This window comes from Pyrus communis, chromosome 10, assembly GCF_041283825.1.
Source record: "Pyrus communis isolate YQ-2024b chromosome 10, ASM4128382v1, whole genome shotgun sequence".
NCBI classification, from domain to species: Eukaryota; Viridiplantae; Streptophyta; class Magnoliopsida; order Rosales; family Rosaceae; genus Pyrus; species Pyrus communis.
Window position 1 is genome coordinate 27,976,366 of NC_142574.1, and position 18,546 is coordinate 27,994,911.

General features: G+C 37.6%; 2 protein-coding genes and 1 pseudogene across 3 annotated transcripts; 2 read left to right on the forward strand and 1 right to left on the reverse strand.

The window, feature by feature from the left end:
• Nucleotides 1-5,134: 5,134 nt before the first annotated feature.
• LOC137727702 (BAG family molecular chaperone regulator 3-like) lies at nt 5,135-7,736 on the reverse strand. The gene is made up of 3 exons (XM_088678340.1): nt 6,750-7,736; nt 5,386-5,593; nt 5,135-5,293 (listed from the first exon to the last, which is right to left on the reverse strand). Exons 1-3 carry the CDS (start codon nt 6,867-6,869, stop codon nt 5,268-5,270), a joined length of 354 nt encoding a protein of 117 aa, XP_088534466.1. The 5' UTR covers nt 6,870-7,736; the 3' UTR covers nt 5,135-5,267.
• Nucleotides 7,737-8,562: 826 nt separating this feature from the next.
• Nucleotides 8,563-12,065, forward strand: LOC137729748 (putative mediator of RNA polymerase II transcription subunit 19b). 2 transcript variants are annotated; one of them, XM_068468767.2, is made up of 6 exons: nt 8,563-8,688; nt 9,151-9,181; nt 10,861-11,150; nt 11,277-11,477; nt 11,714-11,778; nt 11,896-12,065. In XM_068468767.2, the coding sequence occupies exons 2-6, from the start codon at nt 9,151-9,153 to the stop codon at nt 11,906-11,908; spliced, it is 600 nt and encodes a 199-aa protein (XP_068324868.1). In that variant the 5' UTR covers nt 8,563-8,688; the 3' UTR covers nt 11,909-12,065. The 2 variants fall into 2 exon arrangements, with proteins under 2 accessions (XP_068324868.1, XP_088533228.1); XM_088677102.1 differs by lacking the exon at nt 8,563-8,688 and having other exon boundaries at nt 8,730-9,181.
• Nucleotides 12,066-15,702: 3,637 nt separating this feature from the next.
• Nucleotides 15,703-17,705, forward strand: LOC137727368 (tyrosine decarboxylase-like; annotated as a pseudogene).
• The last annotated feature ends 841 nt before the right edge of the window (nt 17,706-18,546 follow it).

The following is an 18,546-nucleotide window of genomic DNA, read 5'->3' on the forward strand; positions in this document are numbered from 1 at the left end:
GAGAATCCTTTTGGAAGCAGCTCCGGGTTTGCAAGAACTACGGTGCAAAATGCAAAGTTCGAAGTGGAAAAGTTTGATGGCACAAACAACTTCGGGATGTGGCAATGTGAGGTTAAAGATGTGTTGGCTCAACAAGATCTTCTTGCCGCCTTGGGAGAGAAGCCTGAAGCTATGTCGAAACTGGAATGGGAGAAATTAAATTTGTGGGCTTGCTCTTCAATTCGGTTGTGCCTTGCAAAAACTCAGAAGTATTTTGTGATGCGGGAGACTTTGGCAAGTGTGTTGTGGCAAAAATTGGAAGACAAGTATATGACGAAGAGTGCAGAGAACCGGCTACACTTGAAGAAAAAGCTCTACCGCTTCCAATACAAAGAAGGTACAAAAATGATTAGACACCTTGATGCTTTTAATAAGTTGATTGCCGACTTGTTAAATTTAGATGAGGATATTAAGGATGAAGATAAGGCCTTAATATTGTTGAATTCCTTGCCGGACTCTTATGAGCATTTTGTTACCACTATTATGCATGGTAAAGAAACTGTGAAATTTGAAGATGTGTCAAATGCCTTGATGAATTATGAAATGAGGCATAGAGATAAAAATCATGATTGTACCTCTGAAGCTTTATTTGTTAGAGGTAGATCATCGGAGAGGAGATCCTCTTCTAGCAGGAAAAAATCACAGTCTCGACCTAGAGGAAACTCTAAAGGTAGAAAACCTTTGGAAAGGGATGAATGTGCCTTTTGTCGTAATAAGGGCCATTGGAAGAAAGATTGTCCTAGATTGAAGACCAAAGGCAAAGAAAGTTCTGAAGCTAATGTTGCTGAGGTTGAAACAGATTTTTCTGATTTTGCTTTAACCACTTCCTCATCATTTGATTGTGCTACTAAGTGGGTGTTGGATACGGGTTGTACTCATCATATGACTCCTCACAAGGATTGGTTTTCAAGCTTGAAAGAGTTTGATGGTGGTGTTGTGTTCATGGGAGATGACAATCCTTGCACAACAAAAGGGATTGGTACAGTTCGTTTGAAGTTGCATGATGGCATGGTTAAAGAGTTGACGGGTGTTCGGTATGTACCGAATTTGAAGAAAAATCTTATTTCTTTGGGAACTTTGGAAGCCAAGGGCTTCAGGTTTCATTCAGATGGGCAGACATTGAAGGTGACTTATGGTGCACTTGTTGTGATGAAAGCTCCTCGAAGTGGCCATTTGTATTTATTGCAAGGAAACACTGTGACAGGTGAAGCATCTGTAGTCTCAGAAAATATGGGCACATCCGATTCTGATACTACTAGATTGTGGCATATGAGATTAGGCCATGCCGGTGAGAAAGCTCTACAAGGGCTTGTGAAACAAGGTCTTCTAAAAGGTGCCACGACTTGTAAGCTTGATTTCTGTGAGCATTGTGTCTTGGGAAAGCAAACTAGAGTGAAGTTTGGTACTGCTGTACATCAGACGAAGGGCATTCTTGATTATGTGCATTCGGATGTTTGGGGTCCTACAAAGACTCCCTCTTTGAGTGGTAGACATTGGTTCGTGACCTTTGTTGATGATTATTCAAGAAGGTCTTGGGTCTACACTATGAAGCACAAGAGTGAGGTGTTGAGTATTTTCTTGGGTTGGAAGAAAATGGTTGAGAACCAGACTGGGAGAAAGATTAAGATTTTGAGATCGGATAATGGTGGTGAATACACATCCGACCCTTTCTTTAAAGTTTGCAAAAAAGAAGGGATTGTAAGACATTTCAGTGTCAAGGGAACTCCACAACAAAATGGAGTTGCAGAAAGATTGAATCGAACCTTGCTTGAGAAGGTTAGATGCATGTTGTCTCAGTCGGGTTTGAGCAAGTCGTTTTGGGCAGAGGCAGTTACTTATGCATGTCACATCATCAACCGATTACCCTCAGCTGCTGTTCAGGGTAAGACGCCAATGGAGGTATGGACTGGAAAACCTTCTAATGATTATGATTATATTCGTATTTTTGGTTCACCTGCTTATTTTCATGTAACTGAAAATAAACTTGATCCTAGAGCCAAAAAGGCTATCTTTCTTGGTTTTAGTAGTGGTGTCAAAGGTTACAGGTTATGGTGCCCGGAGATGAAGAAACTTGTAATCAGCAGAGATGTGACATTTGATGAAGAAAATATGTTCAGAGACTCTGAAAAGAATATGAAAGATGTCCAACAGGTGGAGCTTGAGAAAGTTGCCTCTAGTACTTCAAATCCTATTTCCGCTGATGTCGAAGCCACTACAAGTGAAGAAGTGGGAGACCATGAGGATGTTGAAGAAGTTGAACTTGAAGATTCTATTCAAGTTGAAGAGCAAGTTTCACCTCAAGAGTCTATTGCCAAGAACAGAGGAAAAAGACAAATTACCAAGCCAGCTCGGTATAGTGATTATGTTGCTTTTGCTCTTCCTATTATCACTGATGAGATTCCATCCAATTTTGAGGAAGCCATTGAGAGTGAGGAAAAGGAGAAGTGGTGCAATGCCATGGGCGACGAGATGAATTCTCTCATGAAAAACAAGACTTGGGAGTTAGCTAAATTGCCTAAGGGTAAGAAAGCTATTGGTTGCAAATGGGTGTATGCCAAGAAGGAAGATGCTGATGAGAAACGCAATGTCAGATTCAAAGCAAGATTAGTTGCTAAAGGGTATGCACAAAAGGAGGGCATTGACTACAATGAAATCTTTTCTCCAGTTGTGAAGCACTCCTCAATTCGCATTATGTTAGCTCTTGTTGCACAATATGATCTTGAGCTTGTGCAACTTGATGTGAAGACGGCTTTCCTACATGGTGATTTGAATGAAGAAATTTATATGTGTCAACCGGATGGGTATAAAGTGAAAGGGAAAGAAAATTTGTTTTGCAAGTTGAAGAAATCACTTTATGGCTTGAAGCAATCTCCAAGGCAATGGTATTTGAGGTTTGATAAATTTATGAGAGGCCAAAATTATTCTAGAAGTCAATATGATCATTGTGTGTACTTCAAGAAGTTGCAAGATGGGTCTTTCATTTATTTGTTGATATATGTTGATGATATGTTGATTGCCTCAAAGAATGTTGAAGAGATTGAGAAATTGAAGAAGCAAATGAAGAATGAGTTCGAGATGAAGGATCTTGGTGAAGCAAAGAAGATCCTTGGCATGGAGATCACTAGAGACAGAGAGAAAGGTTTGGTATGCTTGAATCAAAGACAATACCTTGAGAAGTTGATTCGGAAGTTTGGAGTTCATGATTCAACCAAACCGGTTAGTACCCCTTTGGCTCCTCATTTTAAATTAAGTTCTCTACAGTGTCCTAAAACTGATAAAGAGAAGCTGCAAATGAAAGATATACCATATGCAAATTTGGTTGGTAGTTTGATGTATGCAATGGTATGCTCTAGACCGGATATTGCTCATGCAGTTGGCATGGTGAGTCGATATATGCATAATCCTGGTAAAGAGCATTGGAATGCAGCTAAGTGGATATTGAGGTATCTCCATGGTACTCGAGATGTTGGTTTATGCTTTGAGAGGGATGACTCTGGTATTGGTCATTTTGCTGTTGGTTATGTTGATTCAGATTATGCAGGTGATCTGGATGGAAGAAAGTCTACTACAGGCTATGTGTTTACTATGGCTAAAGGGCCAGTTTGTTGGAGGTCCATTTTGCAGTCGTCTGTTGCTTTGTCTACTACAGAGGCTGAATATATGGCAGTTGCTGAAGCTATAAAGGAGGCCATTTGGATACATGGGCTGATTAGAGATTTGGGGGTTGATCAGAAGCAGGTGGAGGTGCATTGTGATAGTCAGAGTGCCATTTATTTGGCTAAGTATCAGGTTCATCATGCGAGGACCAAGCACATAGATGTGCGTTATCACTTTGTTCGTGAAGTTGTTGGTGAAGGAGAAATCATTCTCCAGAAGATTCCAACTAAAGACAACCCCGCTGATATGTTGACTAAGGTTGTTGGTGTAGCCAAGTTTGTTCATTGCTTGAACTTGGCTCACATTTTGCCTATATAAAGAAGGCGTTGAGCAGTAGGAGTTTTGGAGAATTGGCTCTGCATGAGTTGTTCTCTTGCTAGTGTTTGGGAGTGTTTTTTTGTGTCAATTGTGTTGGTTGGTTTATCATGGCGTTTTCGGAACTTGGCCAAGGTGGAGATTGTTGGATTATGTGGCCAAGTGGCCATATCTTTATAATAAACAAACCAAAAAGAGGGAAACATCTCTCCTTGTTTTGGGGAGGAAAAGAGGGAAAAGAAAATGTTTTGGTTCCCTTCACCACCCGTGAGCTTTGGTTTTGGCATAAAAAACTAGAGAAAAGAAAGAGTTCTTTTCTTTGTAGAGAATAAAGGGAGTGAGAGCTCATTGTTCGGCTGAGAAGAAAATAGCTCCTTTTGCAGAGAGCTAAGGAGAGTTGCAGAGAGCTAAAGGAGCTGCAAAGAGAGAAGAGAAGCTGCTGCTTCAATTGGTTAGTAATCATCCACCAAAGTAGTTGTTGTTGTAATAGCTTTGAGCTATATGTATAGAGAAGAAATTATTCATTATATTTCTTCCTCTATTTGTTTCTTTGGTGTGTGAGAGCTATTGGGTGTATTGGGCTTTTGGGTTGTGAGATTGCCAACACTTTGTAAACTCTCATTTGGTTGATAGTGGATTATTGGGTGAGCTCCTACTGCTCCGAGGACGTACTCCAGTTACACTGACTGTGGAGGAACCTCGTTAAAATCTTGGTGTCTTTTATATTTTGTTCTTGCATTTTATTTGATATATTTCCTGTGGGTTAGTTTGAGTTGGTTCCAAAAGATTTTGGTGCTTTCCTAGCACAACATACTATACTTGTAATCACGTCATATAAGTGAAACATTATATTCCCTCGGTCGTACTCATTAAAAATTGCCTTGGATTAAAACCATGGCTTCATGGAGAACTGCATGTCCACAATACTCGGGCAAAGTAGAATATCAAAGTGCTGCGACAAAACTGCATTTATCAAAACTATGTGACTGATCATTACCAACGCCTATTGGCAATGTTCATATGGAAGAAGAAGATTTAAGTACAGACAGCTCACTCGTGACTGCGCTCCGATCTCGAGCTAATTGCATAAAACGAATGAGCGAAGAAGATGAAGAAAAAGAGTGACGGTGATCGTGAAAGTTTAATCGAAAAACTCCCATTTAGCTGTGGTTGGAGGAGGGTCGAAAGTCGCCCACTAGGTTGTCACAACAACAGGCTTTACCTCTGCATTTGATATCTTCAGCATATCCAGACTTTCAACACATTTCTGCACCCCCTTGCCCTGGAAAAAGCAACTTCGAATTAGAGTTCCGTTTTGGATTAAAGCCTTTATAAACTACTACAACGAGGTGGCACACTGCCTGACCAACTGACCTAACCAACATATGCGGTTAAAGCCTTGAATACATGATCGCTGAAGATATATTATCACGTGCAAATTCTTTTGAGCAGAAGCATCTCCTTCTGCAGAAATGTTGTCCAGTTTGATTGCTTGTCTCATGAGCATCTCAATTAGTGTGGCTATCTGAAGTTCTGGTACTTTGACACCATTATTTAATATGGATTTTTCAATTGCCGAGACCTGTGAAAGCGAAAATTAATTAATTAATATTCATATGGTTGATTATCTAACAATTTTTCATGGTTAAACGTATGCATGCATGAGAAAAACACATCTATGGTGCTCTATAATATATTTGGAATTTTCAGTCATTAGATCTTAATTTTTATGTTTTGATCAAAGATCTAACGGTTAAAAAGTTCAGAGTATCTGATAATCCAAAACACTATAGACAATCCAGCATATGAATCCTTAGAGATATGCAATATAAGAAAAACTTCTAGATTCCGAATTAAGGGATGTGGGAAACCAATCGATCAGTTTTCTCACATCCCACGAACGGAATCCTACGAATGTAAACCATGGTATTTCCAATAAATGAGTAACTTATAAGGTTCAAGCAAGCATACCCTAATACAATGGACAGTAGTTCAACTGATTTATAATTATATATCACTAGGAAATGCACATCAAAATCAAAACTTTATACTTGCAAGAAGCTTAAATACCAAAACAATTGGCTTACAATCCCTAATTATGATCTAAAGCTTGTAATGTGATCCAAACTTCCAAACCATATTTACCAAGTCAATTACATGATTCAACAACCGCACCAACCAAAGGTTCACTCACATTTTCAACTGGGCATTCACCAAATCACCACTTAATGACTCTATCATGTTTTCAAATCACCACTTAATGGTGAGAAACTTATATGAAATTGTGAGACCAACACACTAATAAGATGGTATTTCAAGTCTATCGTGAATATTTCTAGGCTTTTAATTTTCTCACGTCATTATGTCAATAGGTTAAACTACTACTATATTAACGCATTAGTTGTATGTAAGTTTTCTACTCCAAAACCCTTACAAAGCAATTATGTTTAGATGAAGATATTTTTCAATTAGCCCAAAACACAAGTCGGTACGCCATATAACTGAATCATCAAGCCTAAGGATCCCATTAAACCCAAACTTGATGGTCAAGATTCTACACTCCAAACCCAGCTGTCTCACCCACTTTTGACCGAATCATCACACTCCCCTCCAACGGCTGACCTTACTCCGTATTATTTTTGTCCTACCAAAGAACAATCCAACATAAAACACACACATTACAAAAAACAAAATGAACAGGGATCAAGTGACGAAGTGGAAGTTTGAGTTTTGATCACCTGCTCCGCGAGCTTGTCAACCTCCATGGACACGTCCAGTATGGCGCGATGTGCGGTCTGGATCTTGGCATTCCTACGCTTCTCAAAGGCCCTCCTCTCGATGCTCGCTGGGTCCTCCATCAGTACGACTTTTGAACGGCTTTGACTCCGCACACGTCCAAGTACTCGCCGTTTTCGCGCTCATTTACTCTGAATAGCCGCCTCTGCTCGCCAGGCTGTAGCCCTGTCTTCGCCGTAAGAGCCTTCTTCAACTGCCCTGTAGAGTTTGGTTTCGGTCAACTCCCTCGTCTATTTACCATTATACCCTCACGGTTCGCCACCACCCTCCACCACCAACATTGCAAGTAGAGTATTCTAATCAGAATAATCTGTGAAGCAAGATGCTATTGTGGCGGTATTCTAAAGCCAATTATTGATTGTTATGCTAGTTCAAGACATGACAATTAGGTCAAAGTACCATCACAGTAATGCTCCACTACCGACATTGCATCTAATCAACTTTCCCTCCATATTATATGTAATGTGATGTCATGATGTCGTTATTACATGTCAATCACTCACAATTATATTGACAAATTCAAAGCATAACACTGAGTGATTGACTTGGAATTCGACGACAATAACGTTATCGTTATGTAATGTGTTTTGTTGCGAGATAATGTGACAATAATTCATAATTTTCCTCCATTTTCTTGGGAGCTAGGCAGAAAGCAAAAAACAAAACACAGAATACGAAACGTCAGATAAAGTCGACATCTCGTAATGCAGAGCGCCGAATGAAATCCGGAGACACAAATTCGGAGCCGGAGCGTCAGATTTCTCTCCTCTTTTCTGGACCAGCATTCCTCCGGGCCTCATTTCCCACGCAACTTCCTCGTCCCTCGACGTCGAGGACTGCGTCATATTATCACTGCTATCCCCCCTTCGCCTTTCGCATTGGACCTCCGCTTCATCATTTTTCTGTTTGGGAAATTCGGCTGAAATTTTCCGAGAAAATGTCTCAGCCGGCGCGGGATTTTCTCTGGAAAATATCTTTCGACGGCATGAATTAATGCGCTGTTTTCTGCCGACACTTGCAAGGTGTCGTGTGGGGGTTTATATTAGTGTGGTTTTTGGTTCGAACCCATAAGGGGAAAATACATGGGAGATTTTTTTACGAATGGAAACGTGACACGTGTCTTGATGACCGACAGTCGAAGGAAGAGAAGTGAAAACAAGGTCCACTTTTCTCGTTTAGCGTTGACACGTGGGCAATGGTAATTGGTATTCTTAATATGTGGGGTCTACGGTTTCGTTTTTCATTGGCATACTTAATTAGTGAGATAAAAGCAAAGGTGATTAGGCCTTTGACCAACCCTAATCTTTCTTCGTGACTTTTGGGAGGGTGGTCCGTCCATCATGTAGCAGTCGGCTGAAAACCGTTAAATTTTCAGAAAAATAAATAAAAATGACCTGAAAACATAGAAGTAAGGATAGAGATCACAACATAACAGTTCAACACCATATATAGTACACAAAGGTGTTCATAAAATATACTGCTTGGTCAATAAACGATTGTCACATGATGAAATGGTTACACAAGAAAATATCACCAACGTAAAGACATGTTAGAGTTTAGGAGCAAAAATTGATAATTTTCGGATTTGAAGTTTGTATGCAAAAACTAATCCTTCTGGATATTGAAATTTATCGGACTTGAAGTTTGTATCCAAAAAGAATATCATCTTATGGGCTTTAGCCCAAGAAGTAAATAATAAGCCCATGTACCGCAGCGGCCCAATATCTCAACAGGTCTTCGTCGCTCAAAACATCAAACCTAATATAACTTTTCCTCTCCGTCCCTAATCAACGATTGCCGGCGATCAACGCCCCTGCACCGCCAACCTCCAACGGTCATTTCTCCACCGTTTGCTGTTTCTCCACGACGCGTCTTTTTCAGGTCTCTCTCTCTGCTGGAAACTTCGATTTACGACTGCCATAATGTTACACAAGAACATATTGAACTCCAATCAAGCAGTAATTTGTGATTGTTAATTTATTTTTTGTTTCACAATAAGCATGCGACGTGGTTTTTCGTTTTTCGTTTTGGTTCCTTTAGATTGATTAGTTTTTTAATTTATTTTTTTCTTAGTAACATATTTATTAAGTTTTGCTTGATTTCTTCAGATATAATTTATTAGCTTCAGGATGAAACATTGACCTTGTTTTGCTTGATTTTTGAAGAATTTGATTTTTGGGTTTTGCGTTTTACGCATTGGTTTCGTGTTTCGTTCGGTGTATTTGATCGATAGGCCTCGGATAAAAGCTTGAAAGCTGCTGAATTTACATTCTTTTTGGTTAAATTTTGGAACTTGATAGAGGAAGTTGACTGGAACTTTAATGTGTCTGTGTCACTAAACAGATGGATCTTGAAGCCAAGAGGTTTGGAAGTGGTAAGAAGAAGCGTAGACGATGAGAGGTTTTAAGTTTATCGATTGTTTCCGCTACTTATGTGTTTGATTGCTGTAAAGAGGTTATATTATTGAGGCATGATATCTGATTTTTCACACAGAGATGTTAAGTTTTCTTCCAAGTTTTAACTTTTAAACTATGTTTGTGTTCGTGTGGTGTTTATGTTGTCTTTTGGAGCACAAATGTTATATCTTTGGCATACCCATCGGTGCAGATATATTTTAAACCATGTTTTCTCAAAATGATGTCTTGGATTATAATTTCTCACTTCACAATTATTTCCTCCCTTTGGAACGTCGTGAGTTAAGGTTTAGTTGTGGAATTTTGAAGTTTCCAAAATATGCATTTAAAAGTTAAAATGTGTAATGTTCAAAGACTTTTCTCTGTGTGTGTGTGTGTGCACGATATATATGTACTTGTGTATGAATGTGATATTTATTCATGTTGTGGTAGAGCTTATATTGGTCTCCGTATGCGGTGCATTTTCTGCATGCTGAAGGGTTTAGAGTCTTTAGACCGTCTATTATATGTATTTTTTTTTTATTCGTGTGGAGCACTTGTTTGCACTTAGTGTATATGTATTCACTATTCAGAGCTTCGCGTCTGAAGAGTAGAACGTGAAGTTTAAACGCAGTGATATAGCAATCAGAGCTTTCTTCAATCCATTTGATCCTGAAATGGTCACTTGGGAGAGTACTGAGATGGTCACCACTCAAACATATAAAAACTATGTGCTAATTCTCTTACAGCAATTTGTGTTCAATAATTTGTATATAATGATTCATACATTTGTAGACACAAATATAAAATAGGTGTCTCTAATTTTGACTCCCAATTTGAGAAATAATTCTCTTACAAAAGATATTCGAGATTTAGAATGCTGTTCACTTGCATTTAACAATTTTCGTGTTTCCTAGTTCCTTTGCACACGCGTGCGCACATACACACACGCACCCGCATCCGCACACGCACATGCACAATTAATATTTCAGTGTAAAACATGCACACACATACCCACTAAGATTTCGCTTGTTTTCTTTCTTTTTTTCTAGATAATTTTGTTCTAATTGTTGTGCGGGAAACCGTCTCTGTGCAGATTCATGGTACTTGAGTCTGTGTCATAGACTAATCTTTTTGTGATGAAATTTTTTGTATTTGTGAATTCTCGTTTGGGAACTGTTATTTGCACTCCACAAATTTCATTTTGCACTCCTCGCAAGTGTATTTTTCTTTCTAAACATAGAAATTTTGGAGTGCAAAGTGAGAATTTTGGAGTGCCAATAACAAATCTCTTCTCGTTTATACAGATATCACTGGTAAATAGCTGGCATGAGAATTTCTCTTTCTTACCGTTATGAACGATTTTCGGGTACTTTGTTAAGAAGAGCAAATGCTTCAACCGCAATTAGTTTCTTCATCTATGTTTTGATATGTAGTAGTTTAAGCTCTGTGCAGTTCTAGAGTTTGATTGGTGTGCTTGTTGGCAACTTTTAAATAGCAACCTTTGGGTTTTAGTGTTTTCTTGTTCTGCAAATGATATGCTTTCTCTGAATGATATGGTTTTTAGTGTGTTCTTGTTCTCTGAATTATATGATTTCGATTTGCAAAGTAAATTATCATAGCAATCTAGGTGCTTTCTTAAATGTCAAATGATTATCAGGGCCTCGGGAACTTGGTGGTGCTGCTGATCTCATAAATCAGTATAAGCTTTGTCGTCATCATGAATTCTTTTGCAAGAGATCACTGCCTTTGTCAATATCAGAGACTCATTATCTGCATAATGTGGTGGGAGACACATCAATCAGGAAAGGGGAAGGGATGGAATTAGATCAGCTCGTTCAGAACAACCTTTGTACGAGAGAAAAAAGTGGACATATACATCCCTTTGATTTGGATATACTTCATGAAGCTTTTCCATTAAGGGAAACAACTCCTGTTAAATTGCCTTCTGTAAGTCATTTCCTACGTACGTGTTTGCGTAGTTTGGTCGGTCATTTTCCTTTTCAAGGTGGGTAGAGGGTTTGCTTGGTCGTGTAAATTCTGATATTTAAAGCCATTTTTGTATGGTTTTAACAGGCAGAGAAGGGGATCCGTACCTCGGGGAAGTCAAAAAGTGAGGCTGATAAAAAGGAGAGGAAGCATAAAAAGCACAGAGACAAGGATAGAGATCACAAGAAACACAGAAACCGTCACAAGGACAACAATGGCAATGCTGGTATGAACAAGAATACCGCTCATGACTTGAAAACTGAGCAGTTGAAGGAACAAAAAGATAGGGTAAGAACTTGACAGCCGGATTCCATGATCCTATTTTTTACCCTTAGCTAATATGACAGCACCGGAGATAGTTGTTCATCTAACCTTCTACGCACTGTGTTAATTTGGCATTTCGAATTTGATGGATATACCGGATTCATTTTTTAACACGAAAAGTAAAGAAAAGGAAATCTATTGAAATCCACATCTCCTTTGGATCTACATTTCTGATCCCTATTCTTTTGATCTATCTACAGGTCATCCAGAAGAGGAGGCTTGCTGGTTTTGAAGATCCTCCCGTCTCCGGACATAAAAAAGCCAGGTAACAGTTGCTTCTGTACCCTTCCTTTCGCGAGTCCGTGTTTTCGGCTTACTTTTTTTTTTCCCTTTCCATTTACTTAATTCTGACTGGCTTGTCTTCCAACTTTGTCATCCTCAGAATCAAACGCTGAAACACGTTGCGGATTTTAAACTAGCAAAAGTATTGTGGAGCGTGTTTATCATGAATCGCATGTTACAGACTCACATTGTCAAATGACAAAATGACAGAAAATGCAACACCCAAAACATTATTGTTTAATTTATTTTTTCCGATCTTGCTTTGTTTAATTTCATGTTCGTAATTTTTCTTGTGGTAGCAATCTTGTTCGTCCTCGTTCGGCATAGAAGATTGGATTGGAATGAATAGCGCTCTAAATTCAAAGCATGTTGAAGGTGAAGGAGAATGTTTTTTTGTTAGGAAAACTAATTAAAAAGACTTCAAACGTTAAATTTGAACCAAAAGTCTCTAATAACATACGTATCTGTCACTTAGTACTACAGTATAGTGATTTTTTTCTTCACTAGTAAATAAGAGGTCTTAGGTTCAATTTTTGTCAAGACGAATTTGAACCAAATTATTGTTAGTTCATTGTGAGATTAAGTTCATCTCTTCCTCTTTAGTTTAAATAACATCGTTTGTTAAAAAAATAAAAATAATGAATAACACTCGTGTCCTTACGGAATTGGATTCTCTCCGAGGCAATGTCTCGGGATCCTGTTGACCGGACAACATAGGCCGTCGGATTTTGATCCAATGGCTAATGTTGACCACCGTTTCTAGAAATAGAGACCATTCAGTGACACTGTCTAGAAATGGTGATCATTGTTGCTAGAAATAGTGACACTGTTTCTAGAAATAGTTTTGAGAATGAATCCCATAAGAGGAGGGACATTGCATGTGCTTATAAATAATTTGACTTTATATCTATATATTTTGATGGATTTTTTTTTTGAATAAACAATATTATTATCTACACTAAGAGGAATGAATGGGTTTAGCTTTACAATGAGTTAGCAATAATGTGGTTCAAACTTACCTTTGACGAGAATCGAACCTGAGATCTCTCACTTACAAGTGAAGGTGAATACCATTAGACTGTAATACTAAGTAGTTATATTTTGATGGTTCTGGATAGCCTTTCTTTTCATTTATATCGATAATTTTTTTTAATAACAAAACATAAATGAAATTTTTTTCCTCTTCCCCTCCCCTGGGGCCTTTGTACCCCAACGCATGATTCCACAAACTTAAAGAAAAAATTTCAACCTACAAAATGCTGTAGCAGAGATTCGATTTCCCTATGAAATTTTTATTTTTGATGATTGAATAATAAAGTTTCAATTTGCCATCAACTAATTAGGTTTAGGAAGAAATTTGAATATGCTTAATCAGTAAAAAACCAAAAACATGAGGGCTCGAGGCATAGTCTCGATTTGGAGACCATATCTACTGGATGAATTTCGTTTATCAAGTTCTGCAGAAAGTTTTCAAAAATTGAAGGCCAAGGTCTCCAATTCAATCAACACAAATGTATTCTCGCTTGTTGAGTTCCAAACCTCGCACGTATAATTTATCACTTTTAGTTTCCCAGAAGATAAAAAATACAAAGGGAAAAGAAAAATATTAACAAAAAACATTCCAAAACACAGATTTCAGACAATGTGATGCATAGTGGTGATGAAGACGAACTGGAAGCCCTTTCTTCGGTGTTGGCGTCAAAGCATTCACAAGTGAAACATGCAAAGCCATAAAACTGAAGGTAATTGTTGGATTTGAAATCCTCGGGGTGAGGTGCGAATTTTTTTTTTTTTTTTTTTGTCTTGGTCATATATATTTGTTGCTCTCAAATTCATTAAAATCCCTTTTCCATAAAATCCTAGCAAATCTTTAGAATTTTCATTACACCTAGACTTGTGTGAACTTTTTTAAAATCATAATCAACTACCTCTTGATTTGAATGTATTCTTTAAAATCCTAATTTAACTACACTATGATTTCAAAAAAAAATTTAAATCTTTATTTAAAATCCTAATTGACTACAACCGAATTTCAAAGTATATTAAAATCCTATCAATTCTTAGTTTAACTAAACCCCAGTAAACAAGCACTGTTTTTAAAAGTCAAAAATAAAAGTTTTTCTTCATTTTTTATTGTAATATTATTACTTAGCTTGTCCTAAATGATGTAAAGTTGTATTATAACTCAGATGACAGGCATAAACACAAAAAAGTTTGCCCAAACTACAGTGTTGTTTCCAAATTAAAGTGAGCTCTGTTTATAAAATTACTGTTTTCAAATTAAGGTTTGTTCTAAATGATGAATAATTGTATTATTTAATTATTAGTTTTTAAATGTCTGTTGACAACAATTTTGTTATTTTTTAGTATGTGATTAATAAATCATGTTATTATGTCGTCGAAAAAATGTGATAACACACCAAATTAAATACTACGTAGAATAAAAAACTAATAATAAAAAGGTGAGTGGAAATGGTAAGGGTTTTTTTATTTTATTTTATTTTATTTTATTTATCTTTTAATACATCGATATTTTACACTAAGAGGAGGGGGAATTTAACTAAGTCATATAATGGACAACCTAATTTGGTATCAAATTCGCCATCCACGAGATTCGAACCTAAGACCTCTCACTTCCAAGTGAAATTGAATATCACTAGACCGTAGTACTGAGTAACGAAAATGATAAGCATTATTTTTTGCTTTTTTTCTTATTTAATTCAATAATGTTATTCTTACCATATTTTTGTACCACAATTGTATATCATCTTAGTTGGTATCTGATGTGGAAAGCCACATCATCTAAATTAATTAGCATTTAATTTCAAAATGTTAATCAATAATTAATAAAAAAATTGTTAATTAAATGATGATGATGGTATATAAGAAGTTTTATTCTGCCACCTAAGATTATTTAAGTGTTTTAATTAATAAAAAAATTGAAATTAAATAATGTAGTTTGTCCAACTCATCTTTCATCTAAGATGATAAAGAAATATAATATAAAATTATGGTAAGAATACCATTAATCTATTTAATTATACTATGGCCCTATGAGAATTTGTGCCTGGGAACAAAATTACTTGTCAAGTGGAAATGACGGTGTGAACAGGCGCGAGAGAGGAGAGGAAAGAACAAGGATTTTTCGGGATTTTCTATGTGGGATTCAAAGATTAATCAATTGTGTTCATTCATCGTACCTCATTCAATCAGTTTTCGTTAAGTACTATTTATATTTTTTAATTGCATAATATATAATAAATGAACATAATTGATTGATCATTTGAATTCTCACAAAGAAAATCCTATTCTAAGAGAAGCAGGAGAGAGAAAAGAGGAAATGACGCGTGTGAATTATTGTCGTGTGAGTTTTAAGACTTAGCTTTGTTTGTGTACTTTTTGTCGTTTTCATTACAATTTAAGTTTTTTTTTTCTCATTAAAATTCAAGTTTCTTTTTTATTAAATAAAATTATTAGGTGGTTTTTAATTAAGAAAAAATTTGGAGAAGCCTCCATTTTATTTTAAGAGGATTAGTAGGGGGTTAGAAATAAAAAGTCCAATGAAACTACAATGACTCGTACGCTACAAGGATTATTTGTGTTATTTGGCCTAAATTTTATAAACAAACATGTAACCAAATAATATTTATTGTTCAAATTTGATGTCTGTAGCGTTACTAAATAAGTGAATCAATTGTCAATCAACATATTGAGCTCTAACCTTGCAAGAGGTGATATGTCATTACTTGGATTCTATTCGAATAGTGGAAGAGATCCAAACGTGTGCATTTGAGCGCATGCACGTATGGGAATTCCACACCAAACTCCTATATAAGCTTCCCTTACACACTCTTCTCAAGTGCAACTCAACCCATCAACATCCACTCCAACTCTTCCAATTTCCAAAATGGGTAGCCTCAATTCACAAGAACACAATTCTCCCAACGTATCCACAAACCCTCTAGATCCTGAGGAGTTCAGGAGGCAAGGCCACTTGGTCATAGACTTCATTGCAGATTATTACAAATCCATACAGAAATACCCAGTTCTAAGCCAAGTCCAACCAGGCTACCTCAAAAAACGCTTGCCGGATACATACAACCCTTAACCCTTTGAAACCATCCTCCAAGATGTTCAGGACCATATTGTCCCTGGCATAACACATTGGCAAAGCCCTAACTACTTTGCTTACTTCCCTTCCAGTGGTAGCGTCGCGGGGTTCCTTGGAGAAATGCTTAGCTCCGGATTCAATGTTGTGGGGTTCAACTGGATATCGTCGCCAGCAGCAACTGAGCTTGAAAGCATAGTCATGGATTGGTTTGGAAATATGCTCAAACTTCCTAAGTCTTTCCTTTTCTCCGGCAATGGTGGTAGTGTGATACAAGGGACTACTTGTGAGGCCCTTGTTTGTGCAATGGTAGCTGCCAGGGATCAAAAGCTAAGCAAAATTGGTAGAGACAACATTGGGAAGCTAGTTGTGTATGGATCCGATCAAACACATAGCGCACTTCAAAAAGCTTCCCAAATTGTTGGAATTCACCCCGAGAATTTTCGTTCCATAGAGACAACAAGATCTACATCATTTGCACTCTCACCCGAGTCACTAAAAGTGACTACTTATTCAGACATAGAAGCTGGTCTTGTCTCTATGTGCCACAGTGGTAACAACCGCGATTGCTACTGTTGATGCATTGGGGCCACTCTGCGGCGTAGCGGGAGATTATGGCATGTGGGTTCATGTGGACGCAGCATATGCTGGTAGTGCTTGCATTTGTCCCAAGTTTCGACATTTCCTTGATGGCGTCGAGGGTGCGGATGATAAAATTGAGGTTCTACTATAAAACCACCAATAGGCAATACAGGGAGTAGCCCAATACCATATAAGCACATAGCAAATTTTGTCCCTCACCGATGTAGGACAACTCTCAACACGCCCTCGCACGTGTGGCGGATTTTCAAGCTTGCACGTGAACAGCAACTGGGTGATGTGGAGGGCATGTGGCCGTTGGCACATGGACAACCTTGCTTTGATACCGTGATGAAATTGAGGTTCCATCATAAAACCAATTGGTAATATAGGGAGTAGCCCAAGACCATATAAACACATAGCAAACCTTGTCCCTCATCGATGTGGGACAACTCTCAACTACCATGATGAAATTGAGATTCCACCATAAAACCAATTAGCAATATAGGGAGTAGCCCAAGATCATATAAGCACATAACAAACCTTGTCCTTCACCGATGTGGGACAACTCTCAACAGCAGATTCATTCAGTCTTAACGCGCACAAATGGTTCTTCACCACTCTCGACTGTTGTTGCCTTTGGGTTAAGAATCCCAACACGTTGGTAAGTTCACTCTCAACGTATCCTGAGTATTTAAGGAACAAGGCCACAGAATCGAAGCAGATGGTGGATTACAAAGACTGGCAAATAGCCTTGAGCCGGAGGTTTCGGTCCATGAAGCTATGGCTTGTGCTTAGAAGCTATGGGGTGGCTAACCTTAGAAACTTTCTTAGAAGCCACGTAAAAATGGCCAAGATTTTTGAAGGGCTTGTGGCGATGGACAAAAGGTTTGAGATTGTGGCTCCTAGGAATTTCTCCTAGGTTTGTTTTAGGGTTTCGCCATCCGCGATTAACAACAAGGCTTCAAGGTGATCATAATGGCAAGATGGATTATTGCTGTGATGCTAATGGTGATGAATATAGTGTAATTATCAACGAGGTCAATCGCAAGTTGCTAGAGTCCATCAATGTGTCCGGTCATGTGTACATGACTCATGGTGTGGTTGGAGGTTTGTACATGTTACGTTTTGCAGTTGGTGCAACTTTGACTGAGGAACACCACATTGCCTTGACTTGGAAGGTGGTGCAAGAGCATGCAGATCAAATCTTGACCAAGTATTGAGTCGATTGATGGAAATTAATTAGCGAGATCATATTTTTGTACTACTCTAGTATATCATTTTATTTGTATAAAAGTCGCATCAATTAATAATGTGGTATGAAAATATGTTCAGTATATCATATATTAATATATTTGGCTTGGAATGTGTAATATGCGAGAACTGTGATCAGTTCGAATGGGTTGTAACTTGTCTATGTTTCATTCTCCATGCATGCCTGGAATTTTAGGGTTTTATATTAATTAATAAAAATAAAATTATCCAATTTATGAGAATTAAACATTACTTGTCAAGACCAGTTGCAGTGACCACTAAAAATGTTTGCCAATTAGTGATGACCTGGGGTGACCATTTCAACCATTGCGCATCTACTCTTTAATTGGGAAGTCAATGGAGGGATTAAGATCCTCTCCAACTGTTGGTTGTTTTACTATGCAAATTCATTTCAAATCAATTTCTTGGTTATTGAAGTTATTGTACCTAATTGACAACCTCTGTAATTATTTGTAAAAATCAATGAAATACCATTATATCGTTTCTTATAATTCAAAAAAAAAAGAACTTTAACGAAAAGCTTCCAGTACTATTCATTTTAACGAAAAACCACATTTTTACACTAAAAAGTCAATCTTAGTACTATTCAATTTACCATTTATTTTGTTCTTAACGTTAAAACTCAAAGTTTTCAAACCCTTTTAATTAGTTTTTCTTAAAAAAAAATCATCTCCAAATCTCTTTATCCGGAACCTCGGGATCCTAAAATCATAACCGTTTAATCAAATTGCGTAGCCAGGAATGCGCAATCTTTCCCTCTTCACTCCTCCCCCTCTTTAAATGATAACA